A 22,477-nucleotide genomic window follows, 5' to 3' on the forward strand; every position below is an offset into this window, starting at 1 on the left:
TAATGGATGGCTCCCCTGGGGACATTCCCGGGGTGACTGCATCCGCAGCTCTTCTTGGTCCTGAGCCCAGGTCAGCTTGTCCCAAGGACAGAGCTCCAGCCTCAGGTCCACATATGGTCTTCTCTGTCCCGAGTCCCCACCCTGCCTCTAGCCAGGAAGGTGGCATCCAGAACCCACCGGCCCAATTGCTGTGCCGGGCACTGGGCTCTCAGCAGAGGTTGACAGTGGCCTCCTGCTGCTCATTCCCCCAGCTCAGCCCACCACCAGCTCTGGGGTGGGGGACAGAGGCTTCCTTGCCTGTCCCCTCTTCCCACAACAGAATACGAAGCAAAAGGCTGAGATCCCACAGAACCCGGTGCTGCTTGGTCCCTAGGTTCCTCCACCCAAACCCCTCTGAAATCTCTCTCTGCTCCGAGAACCACCCACTGACAGCAGAAACGTTGCCACCTTGAGCACTGGATGGCGGGCCAAACAGTCTGAGCCTGTTCTGGCCACAGAACGGCTGTGCTATCCTGGGCATGTCACTGCCTCTCTGAGCCTCACTGTCCTCATCTGAGAGAGGGGCAAATATCATGGCTGGTAACAGGGTTCTTGGGAGGATTAAGGGCGATGCTGTAGGTGAAGGGGGCTGGTGGTCTTGCAAGGGTCCTCTCCCTCCTCTCGGGCCCACAGCTCTCCCCACCGCAGGCTGAGCTGTAGTCCTTGGGTCCCCAGGTCCGGGCTGGTGTCTGCCCCAGCCCAGCACCTGCCCCTGCCCCTCCCTAGCCACAGGGAGCAGGCAAAGCGGATAGCGGACAAACACTCATGACAGTAGATTAAAGAGAGTTTGGTGATGGAAAAGGTTTCTTTGAGAACTTTAAGGGTAAATGGCTCCGAGATTTGGCGTAAAATTTCTGCAGAGGAAAAGCCGGGCTTTGCCTGGGAGAATGAAGAGGGTCCAGGCTGCCCAGTGGGTCATTCCACAGGCCAAGCCATGTCCCAAGCACGGGCCCAGGGTGACAAGATCACAGAGCCTGCCCCACTGAGCTCAGAGTCACCTCCTTGCCCACTGGCTCCCTGACAGCCACACCCCCACCCACGGCTCTGGGGCCCTGGCCCGGGGAGGAGGCTGCTGTGGACCCAGGACACCGGTTCTCATCTCAGCTCTGGTCACTCTGATGATGTGACCAGGCTCTTCCACACTGAACTTTGCCCCTGTCTTCACCGCTGCGCTTATCACAGGGACAGCATCACAACCTCTGTTCACTCATCTGTCTGCCCAGGACCAGCCCGTCCTCCTAGACTGCCCAGGGCCACCCGACACAACATGATTCCTACGCTTGCGTGTGTTGGGAGGCGGGTGGAGGTTCATGGCCCTGACTCACATTCCTGCGTCTGCCCCTGCCCTTCCCGCAGGGCCCCGACCTCCACACCCCTTAGCCTGCCCCGCCCTGACCCTGCGGGGCCCTGTCCACGACACGGTCACGCCCGGCTCACGGCCGGGCGCGCCCTGCCCAGGTCATCCACACTCCCCTGCAGCCCGCGTCCCTCCCCCGGGGCCCGATGGGCGCGGACACAGCCCGCCGTCCCGCACGCGTGCTGGGCGGAGGTCGGGCGTCACCGCCGGGCCCCTCCGCCCCCCGGGCCCGCGCTCACCCATGTTCACGAAGCTCATGACCAGGTCGGCGTGGCCCAGGCGCCGCTCGGGGGGCCCGCCGTCCTCGGCGTCGTCGCCAGCCATGGCGTGGTAGAGGTCCAGCATGAAGAGCGGCGCGGACGCGGGCGGCCGGGCGGCGGCGGGCGGCGTGCGGGGCCGGGGCCGCCCGGGCAGCCCGAGCACCGCCAGGATCTCGCGCTGCAGGTCGCGGCGCTCGCGCGGGCCCAGGCGGCGCGGCGGGCAGCCGGGCGGGGGGCGCGGGCCGGGGCCGCCGCCGCCCAGCGCGCACAGCGCCAGGCCCAGGAGCCAGAGCGGGCTGGGGCGCGCGGCCATGGCGGGCCGGACGGCGGCAATCACCGGGCGCGCATCCGCCCCGCGGCCGCCCGGCCGGGCCCCGACGGCGAGCGCCGCCCTAGAGCGCCCCCCGCGCCGCACCTGGCGCGCTCCAGCCGAGGGGACCCGGGACTGTCGGCGAGTCCGGCGTCGCCGAGGCCGGCTCAGCGCAGGGGCGGCGGGCGAGCTGCCGTCGGGCTCGCGGAGCGCGGATGCCCCAGCTCCTCCCGGGCGGCCCCGCCGTCTGGGCCGCCGCCCCTGTGCTCCAGCGCGGCCGCCGGGTGCCGCCCCCTCCGGGCCGACCAATGGGGCGCAGGGGCGGGGCCAAGGCCGCGGAACCCACGCCCCGGGAAGGGGCTCTGGGGTGCGGTTGGTGTGGCAGGAGGTGGCTACCTCGAGATGCGGCCCGCTAGTGGGCGATGCGCCCGTCGGGTGAGGGGTCCGCAGCCCAGCCGTCAGGGGCCTCAGGGTCATCCTGGGCTCCGCTCCCTGCCGCTGGCCGCGCCGTCCTGCAGGCTGGGGGCCTCGGCCTAGGGACCCCAGGGCAGCAGCGCTGTCCGGGGAAATCAGGAACCTGGCTCCCGCGGGGCGGGTCCGGGCGCCCTCGCCTGGGCGGGGATCCCGAGTTTCGGCCCGGCCAGCGGAGGGACCCGACAGCCCCGCCTTGGTGCTCAGACTGTCGCCCAAGAACCCGAAACGCCTCAGCCGGGTCTATAGGTAGAGGGGCCCCGCGGGTGCTGGCCATGTCCCGAGAGTGGGACGCGTTCCTCTGCCAGCAGCAGCCGGGCCCGCGTTCCCCGCCACCGCAGCTCCTCGCGGCCTCTCGGCGCCTTCCCCGCTGTCCCCTTGAGCCGTTGTTGGGGGCTTCTCCTTTCCGGACACCTGCTCGGTCGCTGCTCCCGGCGCGCCCACCCACCTGGCTCCCGCGTGCTCCCGGGCTGCGCCCACGCGGGCCGCCCCAGCTGTTCCTGCGGCTGCGCGGTCCCCGCCAGCTCTCGCTGTGCGCCCCGGGGAACCCGGTGCCGATTCAGCCCGGCGCGGAAGACGCGCACCCGCCTCCGGCCGTCCCAGGAGCTCTGGGGCCCTCGCCAGCGTCCAGGAAGCGCCTTTGAGCGTCTAAGTTGTCACAGCCCTCAGCGGCCTACAGAGAGACGGCTCCTCAGGGAAACTCCTCGGTGGACCAGCCCTTCCGCACAGCCTGCACTTCCCGAGGCGCGCTCTCACTGCGTCTATTCGCTTACGGTTAAGGCGCTGCGCTGGGAGGCGGTGACACCTAGACCGAGCTGGGAAGACTAGAAGGAATTGGCCTGGGAGGACAGGGAAGGTCAGTGGGAGGAAAGTGTTCCAGGTAGAGGAAACAGCTTGTGTCAAGGCCCTGAGATTCGAGGGAGCATAACAACGGCAGGTAACAAATAACGCTTACGGTGTGCCAGGCACGTTCTGCATCAAGCTTTCATGCACACACATTGTATAGAGTGGATGCCATTTAAATCCCCTCTGTTAACAGGCGCGGAGACTGAGGCGCACAGAGGTTAAGGGGCTTCCCCGAGGTCACACAACAGTGGAGCTGGGCTGGGGCAGGTGGCCACGTGCAGGTGAGCTGTTCAGTGGAGCCTGGGGTGTGTGTGTGGGGGGGGGGGGGAGCAAAAGGGGAGGGTGAGGCTGAGGCTTGGAGGGGCTGGCAAGGGACAGACCACAAGGGGCCTTGCAGGGAGGCTGGATGAGGGCTCTGGACTCCAGGCAGTTATGGGCCCCTATGTAGTTTCAAGCCTAAACTTCAAAATGAATGTATGATGTCCAATAAAATTCACTTTCCCATGATCACTTCAAACTTCTAAAAAATATCAAAACAAATCTAAACAATCATTTGCTGCTGCCTTAAGCCCTTGCCTAGTCTGCCTTGTACCCAACAGGTCAATTTCCACAGTGCTTGGAATTGGAAATTAACCTGGCTAAGCATGCTGCAGCTTAGCCATTGAATGTGCCCAGGGCGAGACCAGAGCCTGGATGCAGAGGGGACCATGGACTGGAGAGAGACTGGAGTCAGGGCCACAGTTGGACACAGTCGCAGTAACGAGAGGGCAGAGAGGGAGACAGTGGCCAGGGTGGAGGGCAGAGGAGAAGGCTGTTATGAGGCTGAATCCACAGGGCTTGGTGACTGCATGTGGAGGCAGGGAGCAGAGTCAAGGGGGTGTCCTTGACTGTTAGGCTTGGTCTGGGTCTCTGAATCTCCTGCACCCTTCACTGTCCTTCTCTGTGCCACTGGGCATTCCTCTGCACTCCCCTTTGAGTCCACACTATCATTTGGGGCCTCAGATCTAGTCTGTAATTCTCAGGGTGTGCATCATGCAACACTGGGCTCCCAGCTAGACTGCAAGCAGCCCAGTGCTGGGCTGATTCTTGTAACAGCAGAAATCATTTCACTCAGTTTAGGGCAAGTGGAGATAGCTGTGTTCTTTAAACAATGGGCCTCACATTCCCATAAACCTAAACATTGGGTTTTAGCCATTCCAAAGGGCGTCACCCCACGATTCGATTCAGCAACAACCCCTGGGCTGCTCTGTGCTGTGGCCTGAGTCAGAGATGAAGCCAGCCAGCTCCCTGCCCCGAGCGGCCCCCACTCTAACAGGGGTGACAGTCAGGTGAACCTGAGTCATTCCCGAAGGCAGAGTGAAGGCTGTTCTTTGACAGAGGGGCGGGCAAAGTGCCTGGAAGGGAAGAGGGAGCAGAGGCGGCGATGTGTGCGTAGAATCCTAGAACTCCAGAGCTGCAAGGGAACTGAGGTGGGGAAGCTTTCTTGCAGAAAGTGGTGTCAAACAAGGGCTTTCCCCAGCCACCTGGCAACACTGTGACCTTGGGCAAGTCACTTAACCTCTCTCAGGCGCAGTTTCTCATCTGTAAATGGGGCTCACAATTGTAGGACAGTGATGGGGATTAAAGGAGCAAGCATCTAGAGCACTTAGCATGGTGACTGGCATACACTAAGCTCTCATTAATGCTAGCGATTGTCCTTCAAGGCCTCAGGAACTCGCATTCATGCTCTATCCCAGCAGACACTAAATCTGCATTGCTTGTTCAGCACTTGTATCACAGAACTGTAATTTTATTTTAACCCTTTTCCTGCCATCCCTTTATTTCCCACATGGTTTTGCATACAGGTGTTTGTTGAATGCAAATATACTGTCTGCAGATTCCACCACTAGCTGAGCTTTGTTGCAAAGACTGAAGGAAAATTTGAATGACTTGGTAAGAAAAACAAGTGACCATGGTCCAGACTCTGAAAAGATGGCTGTCAAGCTGTTTTCAGCATGCTTCTGCAGCCAGGAGACCTAAAGGGAGAAGCAAATTTGGGCAAAAACCACTATACTACACAAAATTCTGGCATCTTAAAGTTCCTCAGTTCCACGGAGAATAAACACTTCCTTCAGGATCTATCAGCCTGCACATTTCTTTTAATCTGGATATTTGGCCTCAAACAGCTTTGGCAAACATGTGTCCGTCTTACCAACCTCCCATATCACAAGAGTATTGCCTCTGATCAAGAATACAGGCGGCTGAGCTTGAACCCTCTTCCCTCTCAAGTTCTCTAGTTATTTCCCAGTCTAATGCCTGTTGTTGGAATTAGTTGATTTTTGGCTGTTCTAATTATTATAAAGCCAACTAAGGGCTGGGGCAAACAAAACTGCCAGACTTGAATAGGGAGTCAAGGATGAGATTTGAGGTCCACTTTGCCATTTATTCGTTCTGTGATCCAAGCAAATCACTTTCTCCTCCTTTTTCCCATTCCAGTTTCTCCATCTGTAGAATAAAGGAGCTAGATTTGATGACCAATTTTGCTTCTACCTCTGAAATTCTATTCTGTCATTTAACCAGAAATTTCAGTGCACTGTGGGAAATTGGCCCCATTCTCTCAAACCCCAGGATCTCTGTGATTTCTAATCTTTTTACATATTGGTATTTGCTTAATCACATAAGTGGGGCAGATACCCTACAGATTTATGTTAACGATAGCCTGATTATTTCTTTGTTCCCTTGTTAAATAAAATTAATGAGGATAAAACAAACAAGAAAAAAATCTATTAATGAGCTCCATAATTTATCCATCAAGATATTCTCGTTTGAATAATGCATCAAAAGAATCATACCCCAGAGTAACATGTTATATATAAGGTAAATGGTTGAGAATAAAAATCAGGAAATACAAAATGTTTGTTACTGCAAGCAATTTTAATACAAAAGTGTGTCTTGTTTTTAAACAGTTCATTGGTAGAGCTTTAGTTTCTGCCTCAATTAAAACCAATTGAGATAATCACACAGCAACATGGTCGGAGCTGAAGAGGAAGAGCAGCTAAAAAACAGGAGCCCCAGACAGCCCCTCTTCATGGTCACTTGGTCAGTTAATTTTATTACGCACAAAAAAAGACGGAAGCAAACGGGACTTGTTAACAAGTGTGCTGGTGAACTCCTTTAAAGGATGAGTAAGTGTTTATGTCCACATTTTCAGAATAGGCTCGTGGAATTCATTCCTCAGTTTGTGGGAAGTTGATCGACCATTTAAATAAATAGCAAAGAATGCAGATAAACAAATCTATAACTCACAATGCCACCAAGGAGTCTCCCTCTGCCAAGGGCCTGGGTCCTGGTGAGCACAGGAGTTATTGGCGGCTGGGCTGGATAGGAAGTTATAAACCAGGACTCTTAAAACTCCAATGTTCTGACGTTTTCTGAACAGTTACATTTACCCCTGAATTCTAGCAGCTATTTGTCCTTTAAACACCCAGTACTGAAACAGTATTCAAAGATAGTATTGCAATAAACTCCTTTTGCTGTATCATGTGCAAACGTTACCTAGATGAGGTTCCCTCCCCTCAGCTAAAACCACACAACATTAAAAACAATGGACAAAGCAACTAGAACAGCCCTCCCCTCAGTTCTTGCTAATTGAGGTGTCTGTGATTTACAAAAAAAGAGTTCCTTAAACACTGCAGGATTCTTATTTTTTGTTTAATATAATTTCTCTTGCTGAGACAGCAAGTCAAGTTTATAAAGAAGATGCATTTAGGAATAATCCTAAAAGATAAAGCAGGTTTACAACCCTGCACCGCGCAGAAACCCTATTTAGAGGCTTGTCTTTTCTTTCTTCTTTTTGTTTTTTAAATACACATTTGCATCTTGACCTTTTCACTTGTTTTTCTCAAATATTTCATTTCTGGGCCCCATCCATTACAGGGTTACCAGGAGGCAAATTTTATCTACATAAATATTCACATGAAAATAGTAACTTACAAAAAGAAAAAAAATAAGGCAGCTTCATAACACAATTATTCTTTTACACTTTTAACAATATAACTTCTCCCGTTCAGAATAAATATACACCCAACGTATGGAGCAGGATTCAAGGTGGACAGAGGCTTGGGGTGCTTGTACAGTGTTATCGCTTGGGACCCGGAGTCCTGGGGGAGGCAGTGGTGGTCTTCTTAGACATGGTTGGGATTTTGGAGGGCTTGTTTAGCCCTCTCCTGGAGTTGCCCTGGCCCCCTGCGGCGCTGCTTTCTGAAGTGTCTGAACAAGCAGACTGTGTCTCTAAAAGGTCAAAGTCAGAGGCGTCGCTTCCTCGTCGGCTGCTGGCTCGACTCCCAGCCCGACTCCCGGCCCGACTCCCAGGGCGACTGGCTGACTTTTTAGGGTCTGGAATTCAAGAATAAAGCAGCAGACTTAATAGAGACAGCATGGATGGGGAGGGAGAACAAGTGACTAGAGGCCAGGGTTCTAATCCTAATACCACCTGATATGCTGTGTGACGTTGGGCAAATCAGAGCCTTTCTGAACCCTGGTCGTCCCATCTACCCAGAAGTTGCTGAAACCTTTTATGGCTTTGTGATTCTGCTTGAGAAGCTTGGCTCTGAGGATCAGAAACTAGCTTTTATCCACAGCACGTTACCTCATATGCCCCCACAGCAGAGCCGTGCGAGGCTGTTCGATCACCTTGGCACAAATGAGAGCCTGCCAGCTGGGGTAATGTGTGAGCAGACTGAGAATGGGGGCGAAGTGATAGGAAACAGGGAGCCAGGAAATGAAGCCAAATCCCTAGGTCCCCACAAGGAACATCAACAGGTGAACAGATGCCATCCTCCTCTGACTTTCTCGGCTCACCAGCAGCAATAATAAATATGGGGCGTTGGAAAAATTACTAGCAAAGGGCCAGTCCCAACACTGGGCTTCTGAGGAAGGTCCTGCTTCAGAAGGCCCTTTCTGAAGCACCTGCTCTCAGGAGGCAAGATTAGAGCTGGCTGTAGTGACAGAGAAAAGTAAAGCAGGTCTGTCATTCTGGGCACCACACCTAAGGCTACTCTCCTGACATGTCCCTGGGAGGGGGCCGTGAACCGTTGCTAAGAGGCTGCTGCTTCCAAATTCCTAGCCTGGTCACCCGTCCTCACCCTGTCCCAGCGCACAGGCACGAGGGCAGACACTCACCTGCTCGATTTGTTTTGGCGCCTGTGGAGGCGGGGGAGGAGCTGTTGCTAGTATCACCAGCAAGCGATGTCCGACTAGAATGAAAAGTTGGTGTCGGTCGCTTCAACTTGCTGCCTGTTGATGGAATAACCTTAAAAGGATAAAAAGGTCATATTTACTTGGTGAAATCTTGGATGGAAGTTCAATTTTAAAATTTGATTTTAAAATTTAAAGTTCAATTTTGAGCCTCCTTATGTCTAATTGATCGAAAAGCAAATTAAAAGTCCAGGAAAGCAAAGATTTAATTTGAAAGTGTCCTAGGTCATGTATTTGGATGATTTCCAAAATAAAGGTTTCATGTTCATTTAAAATTTCAAAATATCTTCCAATACCTTCTATCTTAATGACAAATTTCCACTAGAATGGGAAAAAACTCCTCAAATAGTAAGATTATAATAGTTTAACAAACAGAAATATGATGAATGAGTAAAGGAAAAAAATTTCAAATAACCCCAAGTATCCAAGTTTTGAGGCTAGACGTTTGAAATATGAGTTCTAGCCACAAATATTTAATATGGAAATACAAATGTTACTCCAACCTCTATTACTAGGTAGGTGCAGTAACTTCAGTCAAGTTAAGATCTTCACTCTACTTCCTCATTGGCAAATGCAGATACAATTACTCGACTTGTGGATCAAATAAATGGTTAGTAGAAGTACACAAGAGTGGGACTGTGGGATCAGGAATGAGGCTCTGAATGGGGAGCCAAAAGACCCTGGCTGGGGTCGGGGCTCTGTGACTTATCTAAATTAACACCTGTGTCATTATTTCTCCCTGAGGAAAGCAGGGACAGACCCTGCCTCTCCAACTTCATTTCTACCGCACTCCCTCTCTTTCATCCATCCAGCCAGGCTGGCCTCCTTGCTGCCCCGCCGTCAGCCCCGGGAGGCTCCCTGTTTGTTGTCTGTCCTCCTGCATTGAAGGGTAAACTCCATAAAAGCAGGGCTTTGTTTTGTTCACTGTCACATCCTCAGCACCTAAAGCAGTGTCTGGTACAGAAAAGGGGCTCAATAAAAACTTGTTGAATGAATAAATCATGAGCAGAAGCACTTCCTAGACTGGAAAAGAGCTGGGTGGATGTGATTATCACTGCTACTGGTAGGAGCCACATCTCCTATTTGAGTGGTTTTTTGAAGATAGTGGTACACTTAATTTGGAGAAAGAATATTTTAGATCTGTTTTAGACATCACTCATGCCACAGCAGGTGCTTCTAATTTTTCTGTGAAATCAACTGTGTAAATTGTTTTCCAGGACCTTTAAGATGTTTATACAGATAGAAGAATAAAGCAACCGATTTCATTGTGTTTCTTGTGCTTCTTTAACTTATAAAGAAAAAGCAAAAGCGACAGGAAGTGATTAACATTCAAGCACAAACCCTCCTGGCCCACACAGGAGGAAGAGCACCAGTTTCAGACGCTGTTGTGAGCACTGCTGCTGGGGAGCCCACAGCCCCAGGGACCCTGGGCTGGAGTCCACGTCAGGACACGGCCTGTAGAACACCAACAGGTAAGGAAAGATGAAACCTCAAAATGAAATGAAACGAAAGGTAAAACCCTAAGACAAAACAAAGGCTGATCTAGCAGAATCCTATGAGAATTTGCACTTCATAATTAAAACATTGAAAATTTTAGAACTTTTGAGACTTTCATGAAACTGGAGCCATCAAGGAAGAGGAAATCAAGACAAGCAGGTTGAGTCTTGGGGTCTTAGTGGCAGTAGGTCCCCAGATCACGTTCAAATCAGACAGATTCCTGAACTGGTTTTAGTGTGGAGCGGGACGAACCCCAAAGCAGCAGCCCATTCACAGGCATTGGCTTCTTGTCCCCGCTGCTTCCTCTGGCTGAGGCTTTACAGGATTGAAGACAACGCTCTCTTTTGAGGCATAAGAATCCAATGGCTCCCAGAAGGAGCTGGAATGCAAATTGTACTGCTACTGACAAGCCGCTAAGCCCATGTTTTGTTTCTGAAACACTGCTCTTCCAAAAGTGCTTGGGCATTATAATGACTGCACTTGAACATGCTTAATTGCTAGCATGTGTATTCAAATCAAGGCTGTACACACCCAAGTGCCTAGGCCAAGAGATTCAGAAGCTAAAATCTGAGCCTCAGAGCAGTGTTCACTGATTCTGTGCTTGGCTGGAATAAATAGCACCCACACCTCAGACCAGTGTGGAGATACCAACCGCCGCTGGGATGTGGCTCAGGGCGGGGAGCACCAACCACTCTTCTGTTCTAAGCAAAGAGGGACTGTTGAACATGCACCATAGTCGAATTTCAAGTGTTCGTAACTCGTCTGCGTATCTGACATTTGGAGACTCCAAGAGGCCTGATTATAAGCAATATCAATAAACAAATCACCAAGAATAACCATTGTTTATCATCCTGAACAAATATCATTCTAAAGACTGTTAGAAAGTTGTTAAAGAATCCAGTTTAGGCATCTCTTATTTATCTCCAATTTTGGTGAATCCGAGTTAGAAACTCCTGAAAAACACTTGACTAGATGAATCAGCTGTGAGAGCAAGCACCACAAAGACGGATAAGAGCATGGATTCGTGTCAGGAAGAATAGCTGGTCAAGTTCTTGGCATTAGCGAGGGCCTCGCCTTGATTGTGTCCTTAGTCAGCAAAGCCATACTCTACCTCAGGGCTGAGCAGCTGGAGGTCAGGATAATGGCTGTCCCTGACAGGGGCGCCAGCTTTACTGTTTACCAACCAGGGTTTGTCATAACAGCGAGAGAACTGAAGTGGAGTCTGTGAAACGGAAATCCAAAGGGAAGGACGGGAACAATTGAAAATGGAACAGAAAGGGAGCAAATTTGGAACAAAAAAATAAATAGAAGACACTAAATTTTAAAGAAACAGAAAACAAAATAAAATGCATATCAGTCCAACGGGATGAAAGGGACCAGGCTGAAAGGCAACAGCATTCTTTGTACATCACCCATCATAACAGCAAATTTCTCTGTTAGCTCCAGCTGCACAGATAGTGCCCGGATTTTCAAAATTAGTAACTCTGAATGGGCTCACACTCAAACTGGGAACATGTGGAAAGAAGCGTTTCTGACTTAATGACCTGAGTTCACATTTTAACAAATGTCCTCTGTAGTCATCTGAAAGGTTCTGTATCTGTGTACCACTAGGGCCTGGTCAGCCTCGCCTAGGTAGAGCTTGGTCTGTATGTCTTCACATTGCTCTCCTCACTGGAGTCTTTCAGAGGCTACACTGAACAATGATTATCTGCAAAGATGGGAACAGGGAAGAAGGGCATAATGGAGATCAGTACGTACCTTGGTGCCACTGGCTGGGGTGGCTGGAGAAGATGGCATGGACGTACAGCTGTGGTTACTCTGACTAGCACTAGAGCTGGAGCGAGTAGGGGAGGCTGCCCGGGAAGATGGTTTGGACCTTCGACCCCGTGATCGGAAAGGGGTCATCCCCTGGGATGCCCCTTCAGGTAGGATGAATTTCTCTCTAAGTTCGATGTTAGTTCTACCTCGTGCTAAAAAGGGAATAACCACACATATATACAATGTCAGTTAATCTTAAAAAATATTACCTTTGATGGTCATACAGCTGCTTGACCCCATGATAACAGTTATATAAGTTATAGGTTTAGTACCATCTGTCGATTCTTTTAAAATAGAGATAAATTCATGATCTATCAGCCTTGTCAAGATTCTTACCTATTGCAAACACATTTAATAAGCCCCTAGGTTTGCTAGAATAAAGAAATGTTTGTATACAAAGTACCATCCCGCTCTATCGTCATGATCTTGCCTTGCCACTGTCCCCTGGGGTAAGCACACTGTAGCTGGTCAAACAAAAGCAGATGCAGCAATTCAAAAACCTCTGAGGTTAAATAAAAACCCTTCTTTTCTCTCTCATAGTACATGTGTACTGTTGCTCAACTTTTGCAGGATACGTGGTAATGAAATAGTGGAGAAAAACAGATCCCTGAAATTGACATTGTCTAGACTCTTCTATGTGAATTTAGTCAATAACAATCCTAAAGAAAGGGGTCCAGGAACTCAGTATGTAAAAAGATCAGGATAGAATCACTAAGAAGTAAACATGTGGGAGGAGAGAGAGAGAAAGATCAAGATCATGCACAAAACTTGCCAGTGAGAAACTGTTAAGTCAAAAACTGGAAGCGATGAGAAGCTGAAGGGAAGATGGCAAGTGGGAAAGGAATGGTAAGGGGGAAAGAATCTGGAAATAGCACTGAAGGCCAACAGTGCTGTCCCATGGCCTTCTGGAACTGTCAGACCAGAACTTAAAATTTGGATTCGGTCAGAAGATACCAAGTACAGCCAAAACAAATGTTAAATGTGAAAGATACTACTAAATAATTCCTCTGGAATATGTTCTTAGATTTTTTCTCACTGAAAGGTGTTATCCTGCAACAACCTTCTACCACCTCATTCATCCTAAACTGTTCACTTTTTAGAATGTACTAGATAAATCTAGACAAATGGGACTGCTGGCGAAGCCTGGGAGAAGGGAACCATTATAAACAAAATATTTGTCGTTCTTTTCTATTTTAGATTTTTTATTTTAGCCAGAAACTACAAGTGTAGAGGATTTCAGGTAATTGTGCTACTCTCTGTTCTGCTTAACCCCACACATCCTCAAGGAATTTGAGGAATCTTGGTAGAAACAGATTTTAAATCAGGTTGTTATGAGTGTCCAAGCAGTGTGGTTCCAAATTCCTAATCAAATCCAAATTCTTCTCAATTTATTATGTTGACACAACAAAGTATCAGGTTAAAGGACTAACTTGGATATCAAACGCTCTGACTCACAGTCCAGACTGCCCCAACCAGGTCTTCCTGCTCTGGGCCTGTTTCTTCAGGCTCACTAGAGGTGACCAGACTGACAGATCTCTCAGAGTCCTCCTTGTCCAGATGGTCTACGATTTAATGCTCCCTGGAATGCTAAGCTGTTTCCTTCCTCCTCGGGCCCCAAGAGAACTTGCCCCTTAAGGGTCATTCCTTGGCCTCTACTTATCCGTTTTCTGGACTTAAGCACTTCCCTCGTGTCTACTAAATGATTCTTAGAGAGTTTCCTTCAGCACTAACTTGGGTATTTCAGTAAGACTTCGCATCATAAAAAACTATGGAATCAGAACTTAGCTATCTTGTGTTTGTTAAAGTACCCAGCACAATGGTGGACATACAGTAAGTACCAAGATAACACTGATCAGTGAAAAATCATTACTCAGCTGAGGATTCAGACACCAGAATTGTTTAAAGAACTTTAGATGTGTGGTTTAAACCTAGTAAACATTAATAGTTTACTTCTGAGCCAACTCTCCCAGAAAAAAAACAACAAAGTGACAGAAGAGAAAGACTCAGAAATGGATCTCAGATGAGGGCAATGACATTTTAAATGTAATAATATAATAACATCATGTTCCCCATGCACCGTGCCATTTACAAACTGTGATTACAGGCAGTACTGCACTTCACCATCATCAGCAACCAGCCAGCATCCCTATGTCCCTAAGGAACTGAAGCACTCAGAGGCTGAGGTCCAGGAAAGCCATGGCAGGGCTACGACTACAACCAATGTCTTCTACACGAGCTGTTCGCTTCCAGCACCCCAGCTCCTGGCATCATCACCTACAGTAGCTGTCTCCACTTTCTCCTCATCCCACTCAGGCTTCTGTCCCCATCACACCACTGAAAGTACTCTGGCAAAGGTCACTGATAACTTCTGCCTCAGAGGAGAATCCTTTTAAAATGTAGAAAGGCTGAAATATACAGAAAAGTACAAAGAGAATAAAAGTTGCTTAATCTTATAACCTAGGGGACATCACTATTAAAATGTTGGTGTGGCTTTATTCCTTTGCACAACTGTATATATATGTGTGTGTGTGTGTGTGTGTGTGTGTGTGTGTGTGTGTGTGTGTGTGTGTATACACATACATATATTTTTTTAATACAAAAACATCAGGAACATTCCTCGATGTTCTATATGTCTTGCATAATTTCAACTAGTTGCAAAGTATCATTTTATCATATGGATGTCTATTTAACCAACTCTGTGTTTTTGTTTTTTGCTTTTTCTCCCCAAATCCCCCCAGTACATAGTTGCATATTTTAGTTGTGGGTCCTTCTAGTTGTGGCATGTGGGACACCGCCTCAGCATGGCCTGATGAGCAATGCCATGTCGGCGCCCAGGATCCAAACCTGTGAAACCCTGGGCTGCCAAAGTAGAGCGTGCAAACTTAACTACTTGGCCAGGGGGCCGGCCCCCTGTGTTGTATTTTTAATTTGCTTACACTTTTTTTTTTTTTTAAAGATTTTATTTTTTCCTTTTTCTCCCCAAAGCCCCCCAGTACATAGCTGTACATTCTTCGTTGTGGATCCCTCTAGTTGTGGCATGCGGGACACCGCCTCAGCGTGGTCTGACGAGCAGTGCCATGTCCGCGCCCAGGACTCGAACCAACGAAACACTGGGCCGCCTACAGCGGAGCGCGCGAACTCAACCATTCGGCCACAGGGCCAGCCCCTGCTTACACTTTTTTAAACATAGTATACAATGCTGTGTGACAAACAGCTTGGAAGAAGCCTTTGTGCTCATCCATAATGACTTCCTTAGGATAAATTTCTACAAGTCAATTTGCTGGGGACAAAGGATACACACTTAAGGTTTTTAATACTCGTCAACTGATCTCCAAAATTTTATAGCAACATACACTCTCTAAAATAATGTATGAGTATATTCAATTTACTTCACTCTGCCCCATGCTCGCTGTATTACTCAGAGAGAGAACATGTGCAGATCTGACAATCTGACAGGTACAAACCCCTCTCTGCTTTTGTAATTTGCCTATGGGGGATTACTAACTGCTCTTCTTGAAACCTCCCCCCACCGCTTCCTCCCCAACAACTCCTTCTTGCCCACTTCTTAAACACTGACGGGCCCCTCGGTTCCGTCCACAGTCCTGTTCTCCCCCTTAGATTTCTGACCTGGTGATGAGCTCATCCACCTGAGACCTCAGTGCCACCATAGGGTCATGCCTGACTTTCAAATATATCCCCAGAGCAGACCCTCCTCCTGGACGTCAGAATCTTATATCCAATGACTGATTAGACATGACTAAAAAAACCTGGTTGGTGATGTAGGTCCCTCCCTCCCGATGGCAGTTCAGTCTATTCATCTACCTTCTAACGCTTCTGGAGTCAGCCAAGCCTTTCCAGACCCTCCTACACTTAATGTGGCTCATGCAGCATCTCCACCCTGGACGGCTCTAACAGGCTTCCAACAAGTCTCCTTGTTTCTCATCTCAGTCCCCATCCCTCCCTCACTCTCCATTCCCCAGAAGGAATTTCTTAATAAAAAGCTGACGTCTCCAAATGGCTCAAAATTCTTTGATGGTCCTTCATTGCTTAGAGCAGAATTTCCCAAACTGACTGAGGTTTTTGAGGCGTTCCCTACAAAAAGGAGTTCAGTAAACACTGCATACCCCGCCTTGCCCCAGGAAAGCCCTAATGCAAGCAGTAGTTTGTAAGCTCTGGGAAGTCCTGCAGTAAAGAAACCACTTAGCTTTAACTCGGTGTCTTCCAAATGCATTTGACCATGGTTTTTTGGGGAGTTTTTTAACGACTGCATCTTGTGGACCAGACCCTGAAGGTAGCCATCTCAAGTTCAGTTTTTCAACCACTAACGAGGCCATCATTTTCTAAGGGACTTATATTGGCCACTGATGTTGGCTGGAACAGCCCTGTTGGTCAAAATTCAGTTCTAAGTATTGTTTAATGGGTGCAGAGTTTCAGGGTTACAAGACGAAAAGAGTTCTATGGACAGGTGATCGTGGTATAATAGCGTAAATGTACTTAATGCCACGGAATTGAACACTTAAAAATGGTTAAGATGGTAAATTTTATGTTACATGTATTTTATCAAAATAACAGAAAAAAAATCAGTTCTAAGCCAAATTGTGTCCTTTAAATCTTCATAAATGAAGTTTTCTACATCTTCACCTATTTGGGAGAACTAATTTATCTAATGCTCAAAAACACAGTACCCTAAGGTAAAGGCATACCTATTCTTTAGGCTGAGGTGTTTTTTTAGTCTCCATCCAAAACATCATGATTTCCTTGGCCATGGATGAATTCAGAAACTGAAATCTCCAATTTTGGCAGCACCAGGAACCTACCTAGTTGAGTATTTTCACCTTTTACATTTGGCTAAAGCAACATGCATAAACATCTGTGTAAAAGGAGATAAATGATACTGCATATCGGTATTGTAACATTATTACAAATTTTGTACTATCCTCAGTATAACATTTTCTGTGGTCCAGAGAGCCAAGGAAATGCTACACAAATGAATACAAAATTTACACCAAGTGGTGCTTCTAGAAGCCACATTAATCCTCACAGAACCCTAGACAGCTTCAAGGAACTTTTCTCTTTGGAAGTCACTTATTACATCATGCTAGCCCCAGCACAGTTTTTCATTTGATTAGAAGTAGCTCGCCCTATCCATCAGTGGTAGAGCTATGGTATCTACGACGGCTGGGGAGTTCTCAACTCTGCAGTCAGTGGACCTGAGGTGACTGCTGAACTCTAGGAGCGCACTCCTGGAGAGGCAAGGAGGAAAGCCTTACCTTGTTTGCTCCAAGGGATGCTGAAAAGGGCTACTATGTTCCATAGAAAATAGCTACTAGATGGCTCTCCCAAATTTTCTTGGGGTTCCAATTTTTAGCTATTAAGATAGGACAAAGCAAGCAATGTTTTCCTTGGCCAGCAGCATAATGTTATTGTAAATAGAGCACATTTAGCAGGCAGCAAACAGGCAACCAACGATTCCCAAACATCACATGCAGCATCTCTGTTTTTATTTGTTTAGTGCTATGACATGACAGGAAAAACAAAACCTTATTAATAGATTTGGGAAGGAATAATGTTTTACTGAGTTATGGTTGAAATGATATATATATTGCTCCTCATTTAAAATAATGACAGAGGACTTTCATATCAAGGAAGTTGGTTTGCAATATAATTAAACTCTAAAACTCATTAAACTTTTTCAAGTTTTTATCAGAATAGATGTTTTCAAAATTAACTACTTTTTAAAAAAGGAACTCCTAACGAAAATGATTACTCTGGTTTATTGGAGTAAATGCAGGATGAGTTAAAATAAGAGGAACTATTTACAGGCATATCTGAATTCTTGTGAGAATTGCACCCTTTATCTCTAAATGCTTCAGAATATGACTATACGTCATTTCCAAAGAAGTTACATAACTACACTGTAAACATTTCTGCTAGGTTTATAAATAAGCCTTAATAGTTTAATTATACAGGCTGGACCAGTAATAGACACACAAAAAGGGGTATGGTGGTGGGGGGTATGTAGCCTCACAGACACACAGCAGCTTGGTCAGGAGCACACACTCTAGAGCCTGTCTGTCTTGGATTTGAATCTTGTCTCTGACATTTATTAGTTGTCTGTTTTCAGGGAAGTTATTTAACATTTCTATGCTTCAATTTCCCATTCTATAAAAAGGAGATAATAGCATCTACAGTTACAGAGCTGTAAATGTGTTATTATTTGTAAAGTGCTTATAATAGTGTGTGGTGGATAAAGCTATATAAGTATTTGTTAAATAAACAGAAACTCAGAACAAATTCCATGGGTACTATCTCAACAGGAGCATTTTATGCTCTGTCAACTTATCACAGTTAGAAAAGCTATGGTTTGGCTATTTGAAAGCATTCATAAAGGCAGCAGATACCAGAGAGCCAAGAGGCGCTATAGTTGAAGCAAAGCCATTCTCAACGGGCTGGGGTGTGGGTAGGAGGGACAAAGCTTAAAAGCCAACCTATGGGAGACTGACTGGAAATCGAAGAGCTGGAATCAGAGCGCTTTATTTTACTCCCAGGATGGTGAACTAGAATAAAAAATATATAAACACAAAGAAACAGAGACAGAGCAGGAAACGCAAAAACTGGTCAAGAAACATAAACTGGCAGACAGTGGGGGAGCCTCCTGTATACCCACATGCAGCTTGGCTCACAGGAAAAAGGAAAGGATGCAGTTGAAGAGGAGTTAGCAACTGGAATTTGATCATTTCTCCCCTTCTGCAGCTCTCACACGCCTCTAGCTGCAGATGCCATCACTCATTAAATTCACCGTTTTCTCTGGCCTTCGGCTGGCATGCCAGCCTTTTCATGTTTAGCAGACAGATACCCTGAGGTCTTGCTTAGGTGATCATCTGTCTTAGAAGTGTCTAGGCTCACTGCCCCAGGCTCCTTATCCCTCCTCCTGGTCAAGGGAGCTCCCCAGTCCTTCCCTACATGGGAGGGGCCCAATACTCTCCCCAAGGTTCAGGCCCAGGAAGTATAGGCAGAGGGATCAGGAGCACTAACAGGGAAACTGAAGGGCTTCATCAGACTCCTTTCTAGGCTAGTGTTAATTTAATACCTCAAACTGGAACGCTTGCTGACACCAACAAATTCCCAGTTCTTGTTACTGTGTCTCTCAAAACCCATCTCCCCTGCCAGCATCAACCTCTCCTGCTTTCTCTCCCTGGTCTTCTCTGGCACCCACAAGTTCTAATCTGTGCTAGTGGGACAAAATCTGGGCAGCCCAACAACAAAATAAACAGACCCCACTACCGCCACTTTGTAGAAGCATGAAAGATCAGCGGTGAGGGCGTACCTAACACATAATTCACGCTCAGGATGGTTCCTTACCTCGGCAGGGGTCATTTTTCACTAAAAATTCATCCAGGGCCATCCATCCTCCACCAACACGGACCATGACTGTGCTGCGCAGGATGCGGACCAGCCGCAGCTGCTGGGAGTCCCCGAACTGCAGGACCAAGGGAAACTGATGAGTGAGCATGCCTTGCAGCAGGGCTAGACTTTCTTTCCAAAGCAGACTGTATTCAGACAGAATGACAATTTGATAGTTTGGAGAGAATTTTAACTATTTTGCATTTTTCACAAAAGAATTTTAAATATGGGAAAGCCAAAATATCAAACTAAAGACCAGTGTCTTGATATACTTTCTACTGGGATAAAGTTAACTTCTGATGGTCATGCCTCGACACCAAAGGGGCAAGATGGAGGATAGATACAACATTAGCTCATTTTGATTCTTTTAAAGGTTCTGCCTAAATTAAATCCCAATAATAAAATTCTTTGTCATGCTAGTTTATTTTCATAAAAGAAAAGGTAGCTATAAGGTGGATGTCAGCTTCCGAATACAGTGTGCTCAAAAGTTAAATGGGGAACAGCAAATAATATTTCAAGCCTCAAGGAAACCCTTGCAAAGCATCATTATTATTATAAGCTTAGAAGGAAATTTGATTTTCCACAATAGGTTTTCAGAAATAAACCCTAAGAATTCTCTAATTGTGATGTCACCAGCAGAAAAGTTTCTTCAGCTGAATAAATGATTAGCTGGTATTTATTCTAAAGGTTAGCTGAAGAAACTGAAATTTTAATCTACCATGCTGATTATAAATACTATTCAACAATCATTTCGGGATGTTAAAACAAGTATGACTTTTTGATATTTATATTTTCCTGTCTAACATTCCTACTTCCCAGCCCTGTCAACCTTTGGAGTTTCCCATTACATAAATTACCCTCTTCCCAAAATAAAGAGGCAACAAAAGAGAATCATGCTGAGATCCTAAAACAAAAACCAAACAGTTGGTTGGAGAGAGAGAATTCCTGAAATTATTTAATTCAAGGAGAGTATTCCTGGGAGAGAGGACAGACTTTTTATCTTGAAACAAGGTACAAAAATTGAAAATGCCAAAAAGGGTGTTTGAGAAGGACACGTAACCAACCTCCTTCACAATGAATGTACTTCTGGTAATTCTCTGTATTACTTTGCACTGATCAAGTGCACTGTTTATACAGGCAAGATGATGGAAAAAAATATCACCCCTCTCCCAAGCCCCTCACTTTGAAAATAAAAATAGCCCTACATCTTTCATCTCATACAGTTTTTAAGTTTTCATACAAAGTGACTACAGCAACAGCATGGTAAAGCGGGGACCCACAGAGATGTCAGGGAATAAACGACCTGTCCTGGGAAAGAAGCTGCCCCTTCCGGCTCTGTGGGCGTCTCCCTCAGAAGCTGGCCCAATAAGTGAAAACGGGGAGGCCCTTTGGGAGGAATCGAGGATTCCACCACATCCACGAGCAGCAACGGCCTGAGTCACTATTTGGGGTCTTCTCTGGACAGCTGAGGAGAGAAAGGAAATAGGGCCTAAAGGCCCTCCAGAGTGAATCGGGAAGGACCCCAAGATGTACTTTATCCTTACATTACTAGGGCCTGTAATTTACTTGTCAGCCTTTAGAATTACTCCACTTATTTCATGCTTTTTTCCCTTTAATTCCTTACTAAAGATCCCTCTGAAAGATTCTAACTTATTTTTGCTGAGGTATGGGGGAAAAAAAGGGTTTGACCCAAACCAGAGGCCAAAGTGGTTGGGGAAGTTGAGGCCAGAGTGACGAGCAGCGGAAGTGGTTATGGCAGCTCTAAAAATGGGGACCCGCACAAGCCTGGCAGAGCTGGGTCATCAGTGAGTAAAACACCTCAGAACAGAGTTTTAGGGGCAATGGTAACTTCTGTTTCCTTCTCTTAAATGGAGAATCCCTTACAGTGACAAAGGTTCTTGCAGTGGCTATGACATTAGCTCTGTGTGACTGTTGGCATATGATCCTTTAGGCCTCAGGTGCCTCGTATATAAAATGAGCTTCATAATTCTGTTCCCAACATTGGAACTAACTCATCTGACCCTCTGCTGGTCAATGGACCAGTAGAGGAAGACGTCAGTGGCATTTTGAAGGGGCCCTGGTAACCGCATGCAGTCATTAGCAAACAGGCACATCCTTTATATACTACTTGGCATTCTTAAGCAACGATTTATTTAAAGCAAGTTTTACTGTTCTTGTCTTTAGTTTCTTTCTATCTTCTGTTCTTCCCGCTGGTGCAGAAGGTTATTGTAGTTAGTGATTAATTGCAGTGCCTAGAACTTAACATTGATTGAGGGCTTCAAATCAACTCTTAGTGTTTCTGATTTCATATCACAAGACAGATTTCACCCATGCAATTTCCTTCCATCTGAAGACACAGGACCCCAGAGCCCTCAAAAAGATCTAAAAGGTTAGAGTTACCAAGTGCAGTCAAAAACATTCAATCTTTTTTGCAAATCTAATTCGATCCCATTAGATTTTGCTGGCTGGCCATAATTGGCAAACTTCAGGCTATAGCCAATGATGATTTCCACAGTACACTTCTCAGGTACCTTATAATTATAAAATACAATATAAGTGCAGGTAACTATAAATATTAATAAAGTATTTAAACAGACTGAGTACTTAAATACCCCAAGACTTTTCGACTTAGTGTACCTGATAAAATTTGTGTTCACTATCAAAAGACTTTGGTATAAATCAGAACTGTGCTGTCTGGTATTCTGACTCCCAACATAGAAGCACAAGGTCAGGCTCTTTGTAGAAGTGGGATGGATTGATAGCATGGTGTCAATCTTCCCTGAACCTTATTACTTCTAACTCAGTCCAGCATAATATCATTGTCTTCAGACAATCTAATTTTGAATGGAAAATTTCATCTCCTTTAGAAAAACATGTACTTATATCCTTTTGCTACTAAGACAGCTTTGCAATACTAGCCCTGTTAGCAGTTTCTCCACTTGGTAAGACAACCAGGTGTGACCCAGGCATGCTTCAGATTACGTCCTCTCCCCACAGCAAAGAACAGGCAGCGTTAGCTACACAGACCATTCCCATGGAGAAGAAGAATGTTGCAAGGCACACTGTACCTGATTGCCGAGGAAGAACTACAGACAGTGAGAGTAAAGGATGGAGGAAATGGAAGAAAAAAAAAGAACATTTTGTCAAATTAACACTAAGGAATGAAAATCATGTGATAACGTTACCAGTCTTCAAGGAGAGTGACACTCACTGACCGTGTTCTTACTAAGCTCCTGGCAC

At 46.9% G+C, this 22,477-nt stretch overlaps 2 protein-coding genes across 51 annotated transcripts in view; both read right to left on the minus strand.

Moving 5' to 3' along the window:
• BMP8A (bone morphogenetic protein 8a) overlaps nt 1-2,547 on the minus strand; it is a 34,258-nt gene extending 31,711 nt beyond the window's left edge. Inside the window, 1 exon segment of the mRNA XM_070610292.1 lies at nt 1,636-2,547. Within this exon segment, the coding sequence (XP_070466393.1) occupies nt 1,636-2,443 (808 nt within the window). The 5' untranslated portion in view covers nt 2,444-2,547.
• Nucleotides 2,548-6,177: 3,630 nt separating this feature from the next.
• The window catches only part of MACF1 (microtubule actin crosslinking factor 1), a 323,957-nt gene continuing 307,657 nt past the window's right edge, over nt 6,178-22,477 (minus strand). For 23 of the 50 annotated variants that reach the window (XM_070610253.1, XM_070610252.1, XM_070610270.1 and 20 more), the window contains 7 exons: nt 22,306-22,323; nt 19,196-19,313; nt 18,322-18,390; nt 11,774-11,985; nt 11,127-11,237; nt 8,444-8,573; nt 6,178-7,657 (listed from right to left, as the gene is read on the minus strand). In XM_070610253.1, the coding sequence (XP_070466354.1) occupies nt 7,401-7,657; nt 8,444-8,573; nt 11,127-11,237; nt 11,774-11,985; nt 18,322-18,390; nt 19,196-19,313; nt 22,306-22,323 (915 nt within the window). In that variant the 3' untranslated portion in view covers nt 6,178-7,400. Of the gene's footprint in view, nt 7,658-8,443; nt 8,574-11,126; nt 11,238-11,773; nt 11,986-18,321; nt 18,391-19,195; nt 19,332-22,305; nt 22,324-22,477 lie in introns of all 50 variants that reach the window. The other 27 variants (XM_070610271.1, XM_070610269.1, XM_070610229.1 and 24 more) reach the window with 12 other exon arrangements.

Source organism: Equus przewalskii, chromosome 2, assembly GCF_037783145.1.
Source record: "Equus przewalskii isolate Varuska chromosome 2, EquPr2, whole genome shotgun sequence".
NCBI classification, from domain to species: Eukaryota; Metazoa; Chordata; class Mammalia; order Perissodactyla; family Equidae; genus Equus; species Equus przewalskii.